The sequence below is a fragment of the Mercenaria mercenaria genome, chromosome 12, assembly GCF_021730395.1.
Source record: "Mercenaria mercenaria strain notata chromosome 12, MADL_Memer_1, whole genome shotgun sequence".
In the NCBI taxonomy this organism is placed as follows: Eukaryota; Metazoa; Mollusca; class Bivalvia; order Venerida; family Veneridae; genus Mercenaria; species Mercenaria mercenaria.
The window spans coordinates 29,797,924-29,815,858 of record NC_069372.1 but is presented as its reverse complement, the minus strand read 5'-3'; the positions used below and the strand labels follow the sequence as shown (position 1 = coordinate 29,815,858).

The following is a 17,935-nucleotide window of genomic DNA, read 5'->3' as shown; positions in this document are numbered from 1 at the left end:
AATTGCAGTACCGGCCTTAGCACTTTCAATAGGGCTCGAATTGTGCATGATATTGATACAATACATGTGTAATGAATAAAAAAACTTATACCCTGATTTATATTATTGTTAACCTTTCTACTTTCACTTTCGGGCTCAACATTATTGAGCTCGAAAGTGAAAGGAGAAAGGTTATTTCGAGTCAAAATAACGAAGCGCGAAAACGTGATTAGACATACTGGCCCTGAATTACAAAAATCTAAGGTCATAGTGTAAAAAAATAGCTCATTCTGTGAAGAAATAAGCATAAAAAAGTGTGTAGCATGTAGCTAGACGCCGGTAAAGTTATTGGAAACGATAAGTTCCGCTACGTATTGGCACACAAGTAGTGTTCTTACTAAATCAACACGTCCCTGATTATTTATCGTGATGTTTGCTGTGATAGGCTAGCGAAGAACGCCGTTTGAACTTCTTGCCGCATCTTTTGCATTCGAAAAGATACTGTTCTTTGTGCTTAGCAGCGGTGTGTACAAGGAGATCATTTTTCTTCGTTCCTTTACACTCGCATTCTTTACATTTTGGAATCGTCTTCACTCGCCTCCATACTACCACTACATCTTCTGGAATAGGCTAGAAGACTTTGCTTGTAATTGAAAGTCTTGTGACAAGTCTCACATATAGGTTTTGTACCATCGTGTTTACTTCTAACATGGTTTTCTAAATCATATTTACTATTGTAACTTTTGTCACAATTCGTACATTTTGAACTTTTGTCATTCTCGTGAACTTTCACATGTTTCTGTAGACAAAACATTCTTTTGAATTTTTCCCACAAACGGGACACAAGTGTTGTTCATCAACAATAAACGATTCCTCTAATGGATTTACAATCTCCTCTTCCTCGCCGCCACTGGCAATGGTTGAAAATGAAAACTGCAAAACAAAAAAGATCATGTTATATATTACCGTCGACTATAATTTTATTTACAAATAATGTGCATGTATTTGAAAAGTTAATCCAAACCCGACCGTACGTTAAATTTGTAACAATAATTTGTACATGTGATGCGCCAGGCGAAAAGGGAGAAGTTGTTTAAAAAAATCGAAATTTAGACATTGATACTGTGTTAAAATTTTCTTTTTCATCTTTCAGAAATGTGTACAGTCTAACCTGTACTAACGGTCACCTCCGATCAGCGGTCACCTCCGTTCAGCGGCCATTTTATGACGCCCCCAACGGATTTTCCTCTATTTTATCACTTTATTCAGCGGCCACCTGCCATCCGCGGCCACCGGCCACCGAAATTGCCTCCCGACCGCCGTAATTGACCCCTTTCAGCGGCCATTTTTCTTCCAAAACCAATTATTTTTAGGCAATAATCGCCGAAGATACCCGATTTTTGGGAAGCACGTGATTGCTAAGTTTCGCGTGACTTCACCTAAGAACGACAAAATGACATGAGCTTCTCAATTAAAACTGATAACCAAAGGTGTAATCCCCTTTTTGTTATGATCAAATGGCCAGTAATTATCGGCAATTAGCGTGTCACCTCGTGTCAATTTTGTTGTTCACAGTTTGACCTCGGTTAAAGATAATACTCGATAACTAATTAGTAGCATAAGATTAGTGATTTTTTTTATACTTCTGTCATCACAATACTATTAGATTTATACGAAATTAATTGTGTTTGAAAAAAATATAAACCACTCTATCTTTTACGGAACGTAACGGCAATCTTAGATATTAGCATAGACAATAAGCGCGGAGAGTAGCTTCCCTTACCAAAATGGCGAAAATTGTAAACAAACTTGTTTTGAAGTTAGAAAATTGTCTGTAACAATTTTTGTAGTAAAAAAAACCACGCCGGAGTTTTAGATTGCTAAGAAAACCATTCGTATTGCGAAGGCAAATGCACGTCATTGTATCCTGGTAAAATAATAATGGGAAACCCAAACAGAAATGGGTCTAAAGGCTAAACTGGTCAGAAGTCTGAAAAATACATACATTGGCTGCACCTCCGATCAGCGGTCACCTGGCTTAAGCGGCCACATTGTCTGCTTCCCTTGGCTGGCTGCTTAAGACAGGTTAGACTGTAGTAAAGTGTACATAATGATATATTAGTATGTATAAATAAAATGGTAAATAGTCTTACCTTTCAGACAGACGCTATAACTTGTTTCGGAACACTACTGTAACAATGGCTTCTGTTCGTCACTACGTCAGAAATCTGAAAAAATGAAAATGGGTGTTAAAACTAGGACGCTGAACAAAGAAGAAAAACTTAACTAGGATACTTAAAAAAGTAAATAGGAATGCAAGCTACATGGGAATATCGGTAATGCATTTTAATTACGCTGCAATTCCTATTTTTATCTCTTTAAAAGACACGTGGAATGGGATCCTTTTTTTACTTGCATCGCGGCGTACAGATTTTCTGCTCGATGTTAGTCCCCGTGGCGTATAGAAATTGCTACCACAGCTGCGTACAGTCCTTTGTTTACGCTTTGCACCGCGGCGTACAGCATGCCAAATTTAAAACCTTTGAAACATCTATTTTAGCGGGTGTTGGCCAGAAAATAATGGACATGCACCAGCAGCTAGACAGTCTTCATACATGTGGACAAGTAATTTTATGGATGCATTCTTTTCAGCCGAAAAATCGTCACTTTTATTTCGTTTCCTCGCTTCATTTTTCGAATCCTCAACACGTCGTGTTCAGTTCAACATTACAGGAAGACGCTGTGGTCATTACAGGAAGACGCTGTGGTTCGATCAAAAAAGATGATGAGCCGTTAATTTGCCGGTTCAAGCTCTTTCGTTTCCTGTATTATCTATTGTAGAGGGCGTCATATTTTAAAAGTTCAGACCAAAATCAAACGACGCTTACCTTTCAACATTTCACGTCCGCCATCTTTAAAACACCGCGGATTTTCGGCGTACAGAGTTTCCATACAGTGTAGATGTAATGAATTAATGACTAATATTTAAAAACATAACGAGAACTAATATTTATGTATTTATATATGGATACTACCATACTACACTGTATGACCTACTCTGGCCTCAACAACTTATCTAGATTTCAAACTGTATCAATGATAATATACCTACTTTTACATGTATAATATGTTCCGATGTAGGGGCTAGAACTAAGTGGAATACCTTCTAGATAAGGTCAAAAGCAGTGAAATATTCAAACAGATATTTAGGTAAAAATTGGAAATACAGGGAAGTCTATAAATGGGGTAAATTTCAAGTTTTCTTTCATCAAGAAGTATTTGTGGCACCGTTAAATGTCGCAACACCGCTAAATGTCGCAACCACCGTTAAATGTCGCAAATATTCTGTTCAGTCCAACATTACATAAAATCAACCAAACGCTTTTGAGACTCACCATATTTAGCAGGCAATATTATTCAATTTATTCATATATAATTATATAAGTTTAATATATAATTATATAAGTTTATTATTGACAAGACCCCAGTTGTTTCTTTTTTTTATGTTCTTTTTCCCCAAATGTAGTACATGTTAATGCAATTGAATTGCATCTCATTTTTTGTACTCTTACATCTTTTTGCACACTGACTAGTCACAAATATGTTTGTCTATATAAATCACATGTACTCGTTTCTCTTTTTTAAATTTTTCCCCCCAAATGTAGTACATGTTAATGCAAATTAATTGCATCATTTTTACTCTTACATCTATCTATACATTGCCACTAGTCATAAATGTGATTGCTTTTATAAGTACACATGTACTTGTACCTCATACTTATTTCAACTCTTTCTTTTTCTTTTTTTTTTTTTTTTCCTTTTTTTTTGTAGCTATAATATTGTAAATTTATTATTTACCGCACATGTACCTGATTAGTTGTCATTGTTGTAAATTAAATATGTAAATATTTGCATTAGGGAAGACCCGTTACTAATGTTGCGAGAACTTGTGGGTCGACCCTTTTGCCTATTATATGTACAATTGACGTAGATATCTGTTTATATATGTATATATTGGCAATAAAATATGTTTAAACTAAATGTCGCAAGGTTGACGGTAAATGTCGCATCCACCGCTATATGCCGCAAAATCACCTGCCGCTAAATGTCGCACCTTTAGGCATACAGGCACTAAATAGAAAAATGGCGCGAAAAAAGGATAGTCGCATAATGGCGGATACAAATAGTCCTCAGTCTTTTTTGCTCTGTAGAGCTATTTTCCTTATTTTCTTTGCAATTTTTTTTGCTAAAATCACATGACAGATCTATGCTTGACATGTAGGTACCATTTTCATAATGAATGACAACATGACAAAAATTTTCATGGAAACTTAGATCATACACCACCAGTATAATTTGGGGTCTCATTTTTTAGCTGATTTTGCAGTTTGTGTGTTTGACTGAAGTTATTTTTCTTGCATCAAATATGACCCCCACTTTTCTTTTGATTTTTAGTTAGCACTGACAATATTCTTCAAGAAAATGTAAGTTACAGACATTTAAAATGGGTCCTGATGTGTGCTGCGGTCATTGGAAATAGGTCAGTTTTATATAGAATAAAGAGCAACAACTATTTAGTGTGTTATAACCTTTAACATTAACTGTCGCAAAAATTTGCCCACCGTTATATGTTGCAACACCAACGCTAAATGTCGCACTTCCTATTTGACACTATGACATATATAAAAAATTCCTTGTGTATATTTCAAAAATTAAACGTGAATCTTCAATAATAAAATAATGCGGTGTTAGCTTTAAGCCCGACGGCAGTCATACTCATAATTCTTGTATACTTTTTCGACGGAAAAAGAATTAACAGGTTTATGTTATACAAATAATGATCTTAATAATAAGTGCTGTTACGTATAGGAACAAGAGGGCCGTGGTGGCCCTATATCGCTCACCTGAGTTCCACACCTTGTTTGAATAGTCACACCAGAAAAATATCTGTGAACTTATTTTGTTATAGGGCCAGTGTTTTAGAACAGGGATATTATGAAGTGTCTACTAACTAAATACTATTTGGTTATGGTGATGTGTGTTATGTCGTGGTTGGGCATGAATGGGGAACGGGGTGAATGATGACACAGAAATCTAAGACACAAATACCAAGACAATTAATAGAAAATATATTTACATTTTTTGAAGAGGGAGGGGTTTATGTGTGGAGGTGGGGTGGTGGAGAAAGGAGAATAATGTGGACAGGGAGAATGAGACTAAGCCAGGCAATTTTAAGAAACTAAAAGTAAAAAAATATCAAAATGCCCGCTCGTACCTAAAACGATGTACAGAGGGACACATAGGATCTTCCTCCGCCATTAAAGCTGGATAGTCGCTTTATGACTATAAATGTAAACCCCCAACAAAGAAATACAACCCATGACTTTCAAAATACGCTACAACTGACAAGCCAATAGTTATTGTTGGCGACTTAAACTTTCATCTAGACATACCTACGGATCGTGACGCTTCCAAGTTCAGCAGCTGTCTAGAAACATTCGGTATGGAGCAACATGTTCAAGGACCAACACATGTTTCAGGACATACTTTGGATGTTCTTATCACAAGAGATACTGAAAATATTGTATCAAATATAGAAGTTACTGACCCAGGACTTTCTGATTCTGTTGGGAAGATATCACGTGACCATTTCGCTGTGGTATTTCATATTCAAGCAGAAAAACCTGCTCCAATAAAGAAAACTGTGACATTCCGAAAGTTGAGATCCATTGACATTGAATTATTTAAAAACGAAATAAAATCTTTGGAGATTCTTGACACGAACACGTTAATTTCTGATGTTGACAAGCACGTGGAAACATTAAACAACAGTTTGATATCACTCATTGACCAGCACGCCCCTTGGCTTACTAAAACAATAGTGCTTAGACCGACTTGTCCATGGTATAATAAAGAGCTACACGAAGCCAAACATCTGAAACGAAAACTTGAACGCAAATGGAGAAAAACAAATCTGACAGTGGATCATGGGATATACAGAAATCACTGTGCTTCTATGAATAAACTGCTGAAACAAACACGCGTAAATTTCTATTCTGAAAAGATAGAGAGAGTCCTGCGGACGAGATCAGAAGACTTTATTCAAAGTGACAAAGAATCTTCTTGGTAGAGTCGAGGAGGCCGTGTTACCAACATCTTCCTCTTCCAAAGAACTAGCACAAACTTTCAGCGATTTTTTCATCGATAAAATTGACGGAATAAGAAATAAAATTAGGTCAGAAACAGAATTACAAACCGGTGTTACCACCGAGGAAATTTCGAACACGCAAATAGATAAACTTGTTGAATTCACTCCAGTCTCACAGGATGAAGTGAAAAACGTTATTTCAAAATCTGCAAGTAAATCCTGTGAGCTAGATCCACTTCCAACATGGCTTTTGAAAGAATGCTTAGAGGAACTGCTACCATTTATCACTAAAATAATCAATTATTCTTTAGAAAAACCATATGTACCGAAATACTTCAAAAGTTCGTTGATCACACCACTCATCAAAAAGTCAGATCTAGATGCAAATGTTCTGAAGAACTACAGACCTGTATCTAATTTACCGTACGTGTCTAAAATACTTGAAAAGGTAGTCGATGCTCGTTTGGAAAGCCACTTGTCACTGAACAGTCTCCACGAAGAACACCAGTCTGCATACAGACAATTTCACTCCACTGAGACTGCATTACTGAAGGTTCAAAATGACATTCTCAACTCCCTTAACCAAAATGATGTAACAATGTTAGTGATGCTTGACCTTTCGGCTGCTTTCGATACCATCGACCACAAGACACTATTGCACCGCCTCCACGACCACTTTGGTATCGCAGGGAAACCACTTGAATGGATAACTTCATATCTGAGCGACCGCTACCAAACAGTGACCATAGATAGTGAATTGTCAAAACCGGTGCAAATGACATACAGTGTCCCACAGGGGTCCGTTCTCGGACCAAAATTTTTCACAATGTACACTAAATCAGTTGGTACAATATGCAAGAAACATGGACTAAATCATCATTTTTACGCCGACGATGGGCAGCTTTATTTATCTTTCAAACCAACAAATCCGGTCTCTCAAAAGGATGCTTTACGCTGTGTTGAAAACTGTCTCTTAGAAATCGTATCTTGGATGAACAGCAACATGTTGAAAATCAATGTCGATAAAACTGAAGTCATTATATTTACCTCTCAAAGAAACGAAAACATATTGAATCGGTTACTGTGAAAATTGGAGAAGAGAACATTAAACCATCTAAATGTGTAATGAATCTTGGTGCTTTTCTAGACTCCAAAATGAGCATGGAAAAACATATAAACTCAGTTTGTAGATCAGGGTACGGACAGCTACGTCAAAATAGGCCACATCAGGAAATATCTTAATACAGATGCTACAAAATCTCTAGTAAATTCACTCGTCACTTCACGCCTTGATTATTGCAATGCGCTCTTGTATGGTGTTCCGAAGGTCTTGCTGAATAAACTTCAAAGTCTTCAGAACACTGCAGCTCGAATTATAACGAGAATATCGCGTTATGATCACATTACGCCGGTATTAAATGAACTGCATTGGATACCAGTTACTCACAGAGTGGACTTTAAGATTCTAGTTCACACATACAAAGCATTGCATGACCAATCACCGGTCTATGTTAAAGACTTGCTGGAAGTCTATCAGCCAGCAAGAAATTTGAGATCCAAGAACAACTCAAAACAACTAGTTGTTCCAAAAAGCAAAACTGTGAGGTACGGTGATCGTAGTTTTTCATCAGCTGCACCGAAGTTATGGAATGCTCTTCCGACTACCGTTAGAGACGCTAAAAGCTTGGATGCTTTCAAACGATCATTGAAAACACACTTTTTCTTCAAGATCTATTGAAACTCACTTTGCACTGGAAAACAAGCTTTGCAATGGAAATTATTTCCTATTGTTAATTGTTCTTTAAAAATATCTAGGACAATTAAAATGTAATGTAAAACCTGATTCAGGCTAAATACCTTTTATTGCTGATATATTTTTTTGTGTTGTATTGTATGTCCATTTCATTCTGTGATATGTAGTTTGTACAGCGCTTTTGAACGTTTATTTTATAGATGAAAAGAGCGCTATAAAAATCTGGTAAATAATAATAATAATGACTGATTAATAGAAAATCTTCGTTTTCTACAGCTACACTGGTACAAAACACAGTAACACTGTTTAGGTTAACTGGCTGCGGGTATATAACAAGTGACACGGACAGGTTTAAGTCTCTCGTGTGCATCCCTTTATATGAACTGGCTTAACAAGATCGGTGCAGTTCACATTATTTGCATGTGCTTCAAAATGTCTTTCAACCTATCGGGGTTCGATCCTTTAGTGGCAAGGCATTTTTAATGTCGCATATATCTTACATTTTCCCATTACAAAAATATATTTTATAGCAGCTTTTACTGAAATGAAACAGATTGGGCTCGGCTGGGCTAGTTTAGCTTATATATTTGATAGAAGCCACTCGCTTTTTATACGCCCGAAGGGACGTATTATGTTATGACCACGGTGTCCGTCTGTCCGTTCGTTCGTCCGTCCGTCCGTTAGTAATTTCGTGTCCGCTCTGTAATTTGCACCCCTTGAAGGATTTCGAAGAAACTTGGCACAAAGTTCACCACATCGAGACGACGTGCAGAGCGCATGTTTTGGATGGCTCGCTTCAAGGTCAAGGTTACACTTAGGGGTCAAAGTTCATATGACTTTGTTACGTGTCCGCTCTGTAACTCTTGAACTGCTTGACGGATTTTAAGAAATTTGGCACAAATGTTTACCACATCGAGACGACGTGCAGAGCGAATGTTTTGGATGGCTCGCTGCAAGGTCAATGTCACACTTAGGGTTAAAAGTCCATACCTTCGGGCGTACATTGCTCCGCATTGCGATACTCTTGTTATCTCTTGTTATATTTTGTATCGTGAAGGTAAGATGTCGTTCGATCGAAATAATGAGTCGCGAGCTCGAGATAAGATGTCGAGCACTCGAGATAAGATTCCGATAACGTGTGATCGAGATGAGAAGTCGTGAACTCGAGATAAGAAGTCGTGCTCTCGAAAAGAGTTGTCGTGCAATCGGGATTTGATGTCGTGAACTCGTGATTAGATGTCATACTCTAGAAACACGCCTATGCGACACAAAGCATGACGGTATGATACGACACACGTCAATGTGACACGACACGCGACATTGATGTCACGATGTCGCGTCGTATTGTCGCCCGTCGTATCGTGTGTCGAGCGTCGCACTATTGAGCATCATATTGTGTAACAGGCCCGGATCGTGCCCCCCCCCCACCCACCCTTCCCTCACCCAACTATTTTAAACTATTTTAAAATAATATTTTCTCAAAATTTAGACCCAAACTACCCACCAGAGGCCAACATACCTGTATTTCAAAATTTCTCAGGAGAACCCCCTGACCCCCCTTAAATGAGGGGAGTATCCTTCCATTACCTTCACACACATCTAAAATGACATTTCTGGATCCTGTTATGAAATTCTTCCAGGTCGACGCGAGATATGCAATACGACGCGCGAGGATAATGTCTCATGAGCTAAACATAGAATTACGTATAGTCCTGAAATAATTTGAACGTACGTATGGCGCGGAATCATTGAAAAGCAAATGTGTAGTTCAGAACGGTATGTTATTTCAGTCCTCATTGCTTACTCATGCATTCAGCATGCACTCACCCAATCTTGTCTCTAAGTTGTAAAGACTGTTGAACTTACCTTATTTTGCTGTGCGACATTTAGCGTTGGTGTTGCGACATATAACGGTGGGCAAATTTTTGCGACATTTAACGTTAAAGGTGCGACATTTAGCGGCAGATGATTTTGCGACATTCAGCGGTGGTTGCGACTGTGGCAACGTTAAATGTCGCAACGCCGCTAAATGTCGCAACCACCGTTAAATGTCGCAAGGTTGACGTTAAATGTCGCAACCACCGTTAAATGTCGCAAAATCGTCTGCCGCTAAATGTCGCACCTTTAACGTTAAATGTCGCAAAAATTTGCCCACCGTCATATGTCGCAACACCAACGCTAAATGTCGCACTTCCTATTTGACACTATGAATATCAATCCCTTGTGTATATTTACTTTTTGAAGGAAGAATAATTAACAGGTTTATGTAATACAAATAATTATCTTAATGATAAGTACTGTTATTTATAGCAACAAGCGGACCTTGTTGGCCCTAGATCGCTCACCTGAGTTCCAAACCTTGCTTGAACAGTCACGCAAGAAAAATATTTATTATTTTGTAATAGGACCAGTGTTTTAGGACAGAAATATTCTGATGTTTCTTCTAACTAAATACGATTTGGTAATGATGTTGTATGTTTGTGGGGGTTGGGTATGGTTGGAGAACGGGGTGAATAACGACACAGAAATCTAAGACACAAACACTGGAGGTGTTTGGGGGGTGAGAGAGAGGGGGTTATGTGTGGGTAGGCGGAAAAGTAGGGTGATTAGGAGAATGAGACTAAACAAAACAATTTCCGGTCACACTAAAAGTAAAATAATATCAAAATTCCCCCTTTACTTAAAAATGTACAGAGGGCCACATAGGATCTTTCTCCGCCATTGAAGTTTAATATTTACCTTATGACTTTAAATGTAAACCTCCAAACAAAGAAATATAATCCAATAAAAAATCTTCGTACGGTTTTCTACAGCTGGAGCAAAACATAGTTACAGTCTTCGTATCGCGTAGTTAAACATCGTGTTGTGTAACAGGTCCTGATCGCGGCCCGAGCCGATCCCCCACCCCCAACCTCACCCTTGTTGACTTAGTAGTGACTTATACTCATCTAGGTTACACCCGACTATTTTGGAAATAATATTTTCGCAAAATGTAGACCCAAAACGCCCCAGAGGCGAACATTTTACACTTATATTTCAAAATTCCCCAGGGGGGGAAACCCTTGACCCCTCCAGTACCTTAAAATTAAGACCAAAAATGCACCAGAGGCAACCATTTTATATCTGTTTTTCAAACTTTCCCGGGGAGAGCCCCTGAGCCCTCGAAAATGGCAGGGATAACCCTCCCATGCACCGAAATTTTGAACAAAAAATGCAATAGAAGTCCAGCATTCCATGCCAGTATTGTGAAGGGGAAAAGACCCTAACCACCAAAAATAAGCGGAGTGCCCCTCTAGTGCGTTCCTCATAAAATAGACAAAAATGCACCACAGGCCAGCATTTCATACCTGTACATGAAAAAACTTTCCCACAAATACGGATAGAGGAACCCTGTACCTACCGCACGTCGCCGGTGACACTTTTGTTTTTAACTGGTGCCCCCTACCCCCTCCTCTATCAACAATTGCTGGCCCCCGGGCTGTTGTGTAACGAAATTTAGGTCGACTCAAGACATGCGATACAACGCGCGACAATACGGAGCGCGAGCTTAATATCTCATGAGCTAAACAGGACTCCATAGAATTACATAGTTCAGACATGAAATAATTTTAGTACTGCGGCGAGTACTACGTTAGTGCTCAAACCTTTATATATAAAAGATAAAACGTACGTGTGGTGCGGGACCACTGAAAAGCAAACGTGCAGATTAGAGTGAAAGGTCATTTTAGCCCTTCCAAAATCAACACATTGCATACTGATGCATGCAAGCATGCATTACCCAATCTTATCTCTAAGTTGTAAAGACTGTTCAACTTACCTTATTTTGCTGTGCGACATTTAGCGTTGGAGTTGCGATATATAACGGTGGGCAAATTTTTGCGACATTTAACGTTAAAGGTGCGACATTTAGCGGCAGACGATTTTGCGACATTTAACGGTGGTTGCGACATTTAACGTCAACCTTGCGACATATAACGGTGGTTGCGACATTTAGCGGCGTTGCGACATTTAACGTTGCCACAGCGACATTTAACGTCAACCTTGCGACATTTAACGGTGATTGCGACATTTAGCGGTGTTGCGACATTTAACGGTACCACAGTATTGTTTTATCAAACTGCAGGCAATATTTTATCATTTATTCAATATCGAATACCTGACGTAAATGAAAATACCTTTAACATTATACGGGTATAGGAAACCGGAGTTTAAAATTAATTAGAAATTGTCACTGTGGGCACAGCTGTAGGTCACAACCAAACAATGACCATAAATTCAGTGAAAGTGGCTGGACCTTTGGTCAAAACATTTTTGTGGTCCTTGACTGTGCTCACTACTAAAAACATTCCAATGTGACCTTAACCAAAAAAGTTGAATCTACTACTAAACTTTGAATAAACAGTCTGGTAGCAAACAATGATTATTTTCATTTAGCCCCAATTTGAAATTGGTTTGAACTACCAGATCTGATAAAGCTACAGCCTAGGCGGCTTTAAAACTTTCTTTTTACAACGATAAGAAATGCTGATACACTGACTACGTTTTAAAGTTTGTCAAAACATTTTATTTTACAACACTTTGCAAACTGACCAAGTTATCTTGTCTTTTAATGTTTTACATATGAATCCGTCTGTCTTGTTTAGTTAATAAAATCTATGTATAGAAAGCAGCAAAATTTATGCTCGGTTTGATTGAGTCTATTAATGACAGGGAATGATATATGATTTGCTCCACACCTCTCACGCCCTCTAGGACCGGCTTATGCGGAATTCTGTTAAACAGAATGAATCAAACTCCTTGATTCCAAAGCATCCTTACAAATATGTACCAAATGTCCATCCAGTTTGATGAAGTTCCCCTAATATAGTTGTTTGGCCTTACTGCTCAATTTCGGTCAAGTTATGACTCGCATAATGTTCCTTTATTTGGTTGTCTAATTGTTTTACTCTGTCTTTTTGTGTCCATACATTGATATAAGGTTTCGTTTTTGGGAGATCACGTGACTGTTTCTACCAATCTGTGTTCTTGTTTTGATAAAAAATGTGTGAAAGTTATGGTTTATCTACACTAATATACAAAACAGACGATTAAATGTTTGATTATTTCATGAAATCAATGAAATCAGACCCTTCTGTTCATATGACAAATGTTATACATAAAAAGAATGGATCTTACCTGTATGAATTATAAAGACTGAACATGTTTCGATAGCAAGAAACATGACTGTATATATACTGTTTACATTAAGATTTCATATTTCGTACCTTACATGTCTAATAATGTTGCTGAAATATTACACAGGGTCATATACAAGGACATTTTAAACACATTTTACATTTATTAAATGTAATACAAAGTAAATGTTAAGAATATGATGATTTCATTTAAAGAATTTATTATTACTGACCATACATTTTAACAAAATAACCAGTATACAATAATGGTTGATAATTCTTACACGGACATGCAGAACTTGCTGTCTTTTATTATGTCAGCAATGGTTAGCAGGCTTTAAGAAAAACTGCTCACCTTTTACTTCATATGTAGTGAATTTTTCAACTGAAGAAATATGAAAGAATATATTGAAATATGAAAGCAAACAAAGTAGTTTCATTTTGTGATTAGATTTTAATAGTGTACATATTTAGACAGATGGTTAGCTTGATTTATGTTTGTTCAATGCTTTCTGAAAAAAAAAACAATGTAGTTTTGCATAATTAGGTGCTAAACTCCTAATTAGCAAAATACTGCATTCTGTGCGTTATTAATCTTTCGATAAAGGGGAAAAAATATAAAAGTAACTAAATATAACGATAATGGTAATACATCTCCAATGAATTTTAAGTAAATCATATTGTAAAAATATATTTATATGTGAACTATCCTGATGAACGTGTCTCTGCCGAAACGTTGATGCGATAAAATACGATAAACAAAACTTACATACATACTGATGTTAAAATACTTATCACAAGTGAAAGATGGTTTTCTGGAAAATTGGCCTGTGCAGAATTACACAAAACATCGAGCGTCTTGTCTTATCAATTATAAATGTTTTTATTGCATAGTAAATGTTAAAATAGTTGGATAAAACACTTGGCCTTTAAGTTTGCTGGGAAGTAATTTCTATGGTTGGAATATTCAGGTAATTGAGAAGTTCCTTGTCTTTGTTTTTATGTCTGTGTTTCTTTTTCTTCTTTCTCTTACGACTTGAAGTTGAGCCACCAGACGTATCATTATCTTCTGCAGAGTGGCATACTGCCGGTAAACATGTGGGAAGTTTCAACTCATTGCTTGCAATATTCACAGTGTTAGCATCTAAGTCGTTATCATTGTCAATATCAAAGTCGCACATTGTTGCTTTACTTCCGTTCGGACTTGAATGTTGCGAAATTGTTCGTAGGAATTTTATTGCAATCGAAGCTCGTCTAAAAGCGTTTCCATACATACTCGTGCTTTCTTGTTGACTTCCGTTAGATATATGTGTGTCCGTTGGTGACAGAGGACGTCCTCTTTCAATAGAGTCATTGTACTTTTCTCGCAGTCTAGAATGAAAACATGTAAGCAAACATTTTATGTGTCAAGATTGCTCGTATTTCCAGAATCAGGCTTCTAAGATTCTTTCTCATTCAAGTACGGTTAAGATATTGACAGCTTACTGTCAATGAACAATGAAGGTAGACATTAACTTATAATAAAACAATTGATTAAGAAAAGAACAAACCTCTGCATTTCTTGTGGCAACGGAGACGTATATCCTTCTTTTCCAATAAGCCAATACGTTTTCTGAAGGCCTTTCCCCTGTCGCAGAAAAAATATCATGATGGTAAAATGCAACGGAAGAATACCAATCTTAACCGTAACAGTTTGTTAGTAAAGAACACTTCGTTCATATACATTTTACGTTTCCTATCGCTATTCTCAATAAAAACTATATTTTCTTACTCGAGTACTACAGGACGGATTACACCAAACTGGAAGTGACTACTCAGTGTTACATGTGAAGTAGTCCAAAATGTAGTTCCATGCTATGGATGAAATCTGGTATAACGAGTGACATGAGGTGACAGTTAAATTTTTGGCTTATGTTTATTGCTTATTGTATTGAGAAAAGATCTAGACCATTTTCATTGTAAATTTCCTGGTATAAGTTTTATTCTTTGCGAAAAATGTCTACCTACGCGTAATTGCTAAACGGCTGTTTTCATGGGGGCATTTTTAGAAGATGATGTTTCTCAGAACAGATTATTATTCTTATATACAACATAACATGTCAATATTTTTCTATTTTTGATAAGAAGACATGTTATACTAAATGACCATATATGGTTTTCATATCATTGAAATGCTCTAAAGTGCTGAAAATGAGGTCTGAATGTTTTGTTATTAATATGAAATAAATAAGGAATTGAATTGGTAGAATGTAACCTATATGTTAAGAGAATGTTAACTGACCTTGACCTCAATGACACCTCTTTCCAGCAACAGAAATCCCCAATATAAATCCTTCACTGCATCTGCAAAGTCGTTGCTTACGTGAATATGTAATGCTGCAAATATACATATATATATAACTGTTAAAAAATATCTGAAGCTCATGAAGAAAGAATAGCATTGCAACACATATTATGAATGAGCAAGGTTCCTTGCTTTGTTGTGTCTATTTCTTTGAAGTAGTAAACTTCAAACAATAAGCTTTGATAAGATTTTGAGTTCAAATATACCAATTGGTAACCTAATATGAGTGGGTAAGCTCAGCGGTTTCGAATCACTTGCCTCTCGCCACTGTTGGTTCAAGCCCTACTCGGGTCACCTTAAGCAGAAGCTATCAAGCTGGCTTGTGGAAGATAACTGGCTCAAACAGCTGCCCGTTTGCGCATGAAATAATGCCTGCATTGAGACCTATGGTCTTCCGCTGCCATTGAAAAGTGGAAGGTCACGAACTGTGAAGAAAACAAACGAGTTAAAACAACTACTGTATACCTTTTCCAGTTGATTCCATTCTAGATGCCATGTTAACAGTATCCCCAAAAAGGCAATACCTCGGCATAGTAAGACCAACAACACCTGCAGCACAGTGACCTGTATGTAAACCTATGCGCAGCTGCAATTTTGCCTCAGGAATGTGACGTATTCGAAAGCTGGTAACTGCACTCAGAAGGTCGAGTGCCATGTTAGCTATTTCGCCAGAGTGACGTTTGCCGTTACGTCTGGGTATACCACTTGATACCATGTATGCATCACCGATTGTCTCAACCTGTAAATAGCCTGGCTCTTAGCATATACTGGGACAATAAAAATGTAACATGACAACGTAGCATTTTATGTTTTTCTAGAGCAGAAGTGTAAAGTGAAACTTTTATGTCCTGTTTTCAGATGTCGTTTCTATTGTTTTCATTTGTGAATGTCACCTTGAAGCCGTACGTCTAGATATGTATACATATTGAAATCTGCTAATGTAGAAAGTTCACATAATGTTTTAAACAGCAACTTACCACAAAGAACAAAACTATTAGTTTTTACAGTGCTGCCGTAATATAAACTTCGACATAATTTTAGCAAATGGATTACTAATGGAACAGTATTTACCTTATAAACATCATGTCTGCCGATTATCTCATCAAATGTTGTGTACAAGTCATTCAGCAGATCAATGACCTACATAAGAAGATTATATTGTGTTCAAGTCATCTAGCAATTCAATAACCTACATAGAGAAGGTAATACTGTGTTCATGTAATTCAGCAATTCAATGAAATACATAAAGAAGGTAATATTGTGTTTAAGTCATTCCGTAATTCAATTACCTACATAAAGAAGGTAATATTGTGTTCAAGTCATTCAGAAAGTCATTCAGTAATTCAATGACCTACATAAAGCCATTCACAAATTCAATGACCTAAATAAAGAAGGTAATATTGCGTTCAAGTCATTCAGCAAATTAATGACCTATATAAAGAAGGTACAATGTAATATTGTGTTCAAGTCATTCAGTAATTCAATGACCTACACAAAGAAGGTAATATTGTGTTCAAGTCATTCAGTAATTAAATGACCAACATAAAGAAGGTAATATTGTATTCAAGTCATTCAGTCATTCAATTACATACATAAAGAAGTTAATATTGTGTTCAAGTCGTTCAGTAATTCAATTACCTTATTAAAGTCATTCAGTAATTAAAAGACATACATAAAGAAGGTAATATTGTGTTCAAGTCATTCAGTAATTCAATGACCTAAATAAAGTAATTTAGTAATTCAATGACCTACATAAAGAAGGTAATGTTGTATAGAAATCATTCAGCAAATCAATGACACATAAAGAAGGTAATGTAATATTTAAGTAATTCAACAAATCAATGACGGGCATAAGAAGATAATGCTATATTCAAGTCATTTAGCAATTCAATGACCTACATATAGAAAATAATGCTGCAAATCAAGTGTGTACGTCATTTAGCAAATCAATGACCTGTATAAAGTTTTATTGTATACAAATCATTCAGTAAATTAATGACTTCAATATGAAGATGATTCTGTCTTGAAGTCATTTAGCAAGTCAAAGACATACACAAAGAATGTGAAATTGTACTTGAGTCATTCAGCAAATCAATTGCCTGCATCAGAAGATAATGTTGTATTCAAGTCATTCAGCAATTCAAACACCTACATAAAGAAAGTAATGTTGTACTGACGGAATTTAGCAAAGCAATGGCCAACCTAAAAAATGATGTCAATGACCTAAATAAAGACGATAATGTTATATTCAAGTTTTTCAGCAATTCAATAACATACATAAAGAATGTGAAATTGTACTCGAGTCATTTAGCAAATCAATTGCTTACACCAGAAGATAATGTTGTATTCAAGTCATTCTGCAATTCAAATACCTACATAAAGAAAGTAGTGTTATATTCAAGTGATTTAGCAAATCAATGACCTACATACAGAAAATAATGTTGTATTCAAGTAACACGACAAATCAATGACCTTCATAAAAAGATAAGGCTGTATTCAAGTCATTTAGCAAAGCAATGACCCACATAAAGAATATA

General features: G+C 36.6%; 1 protein-coding gene across 2 annotated transcripts in view; it reads right to left on the bottom strand.

Moving 5' to 3' along the window:
- Nucleotides 1-13,205: 13,205 nt before the first annotated feature.
- The window catches only part of LOC123533966 (atrial natriuretic peptide receptor 2-like), a 136,123-nt gene continuing 131,393 nt past the window's right edge, over nt 13,206-17,935 (bottom strand). For both annotated transcript variants that reach the window (XM_045315979.2, XM_053519544.1), the window contains 5 exons: nt 16,470-16,538; nt 15,864-16,137; nt 15,336-15,430; nt 14,605-14,681; nt 13,206-14,425 (listed from right to left, as the gene is read on the bottom strand). In XM_045315979.2, the coding sequence (XP_045171914.2) occupies nt 13,984-14,425; nt 14,605-14,681; nt 15,336-15,430; nt 15,864-16,137; nt 16,470-16,538 (957 nt within the window). In that variant the 3' untranslated portion in view covers nt 13,206-13,983. The remainder of the gene's footprint in view (nt 14,426-14,604; nt 14,682-15,335; nt 15,431-15,863; nt 16,138-16,469; nt 16,539-17,935) is intronic.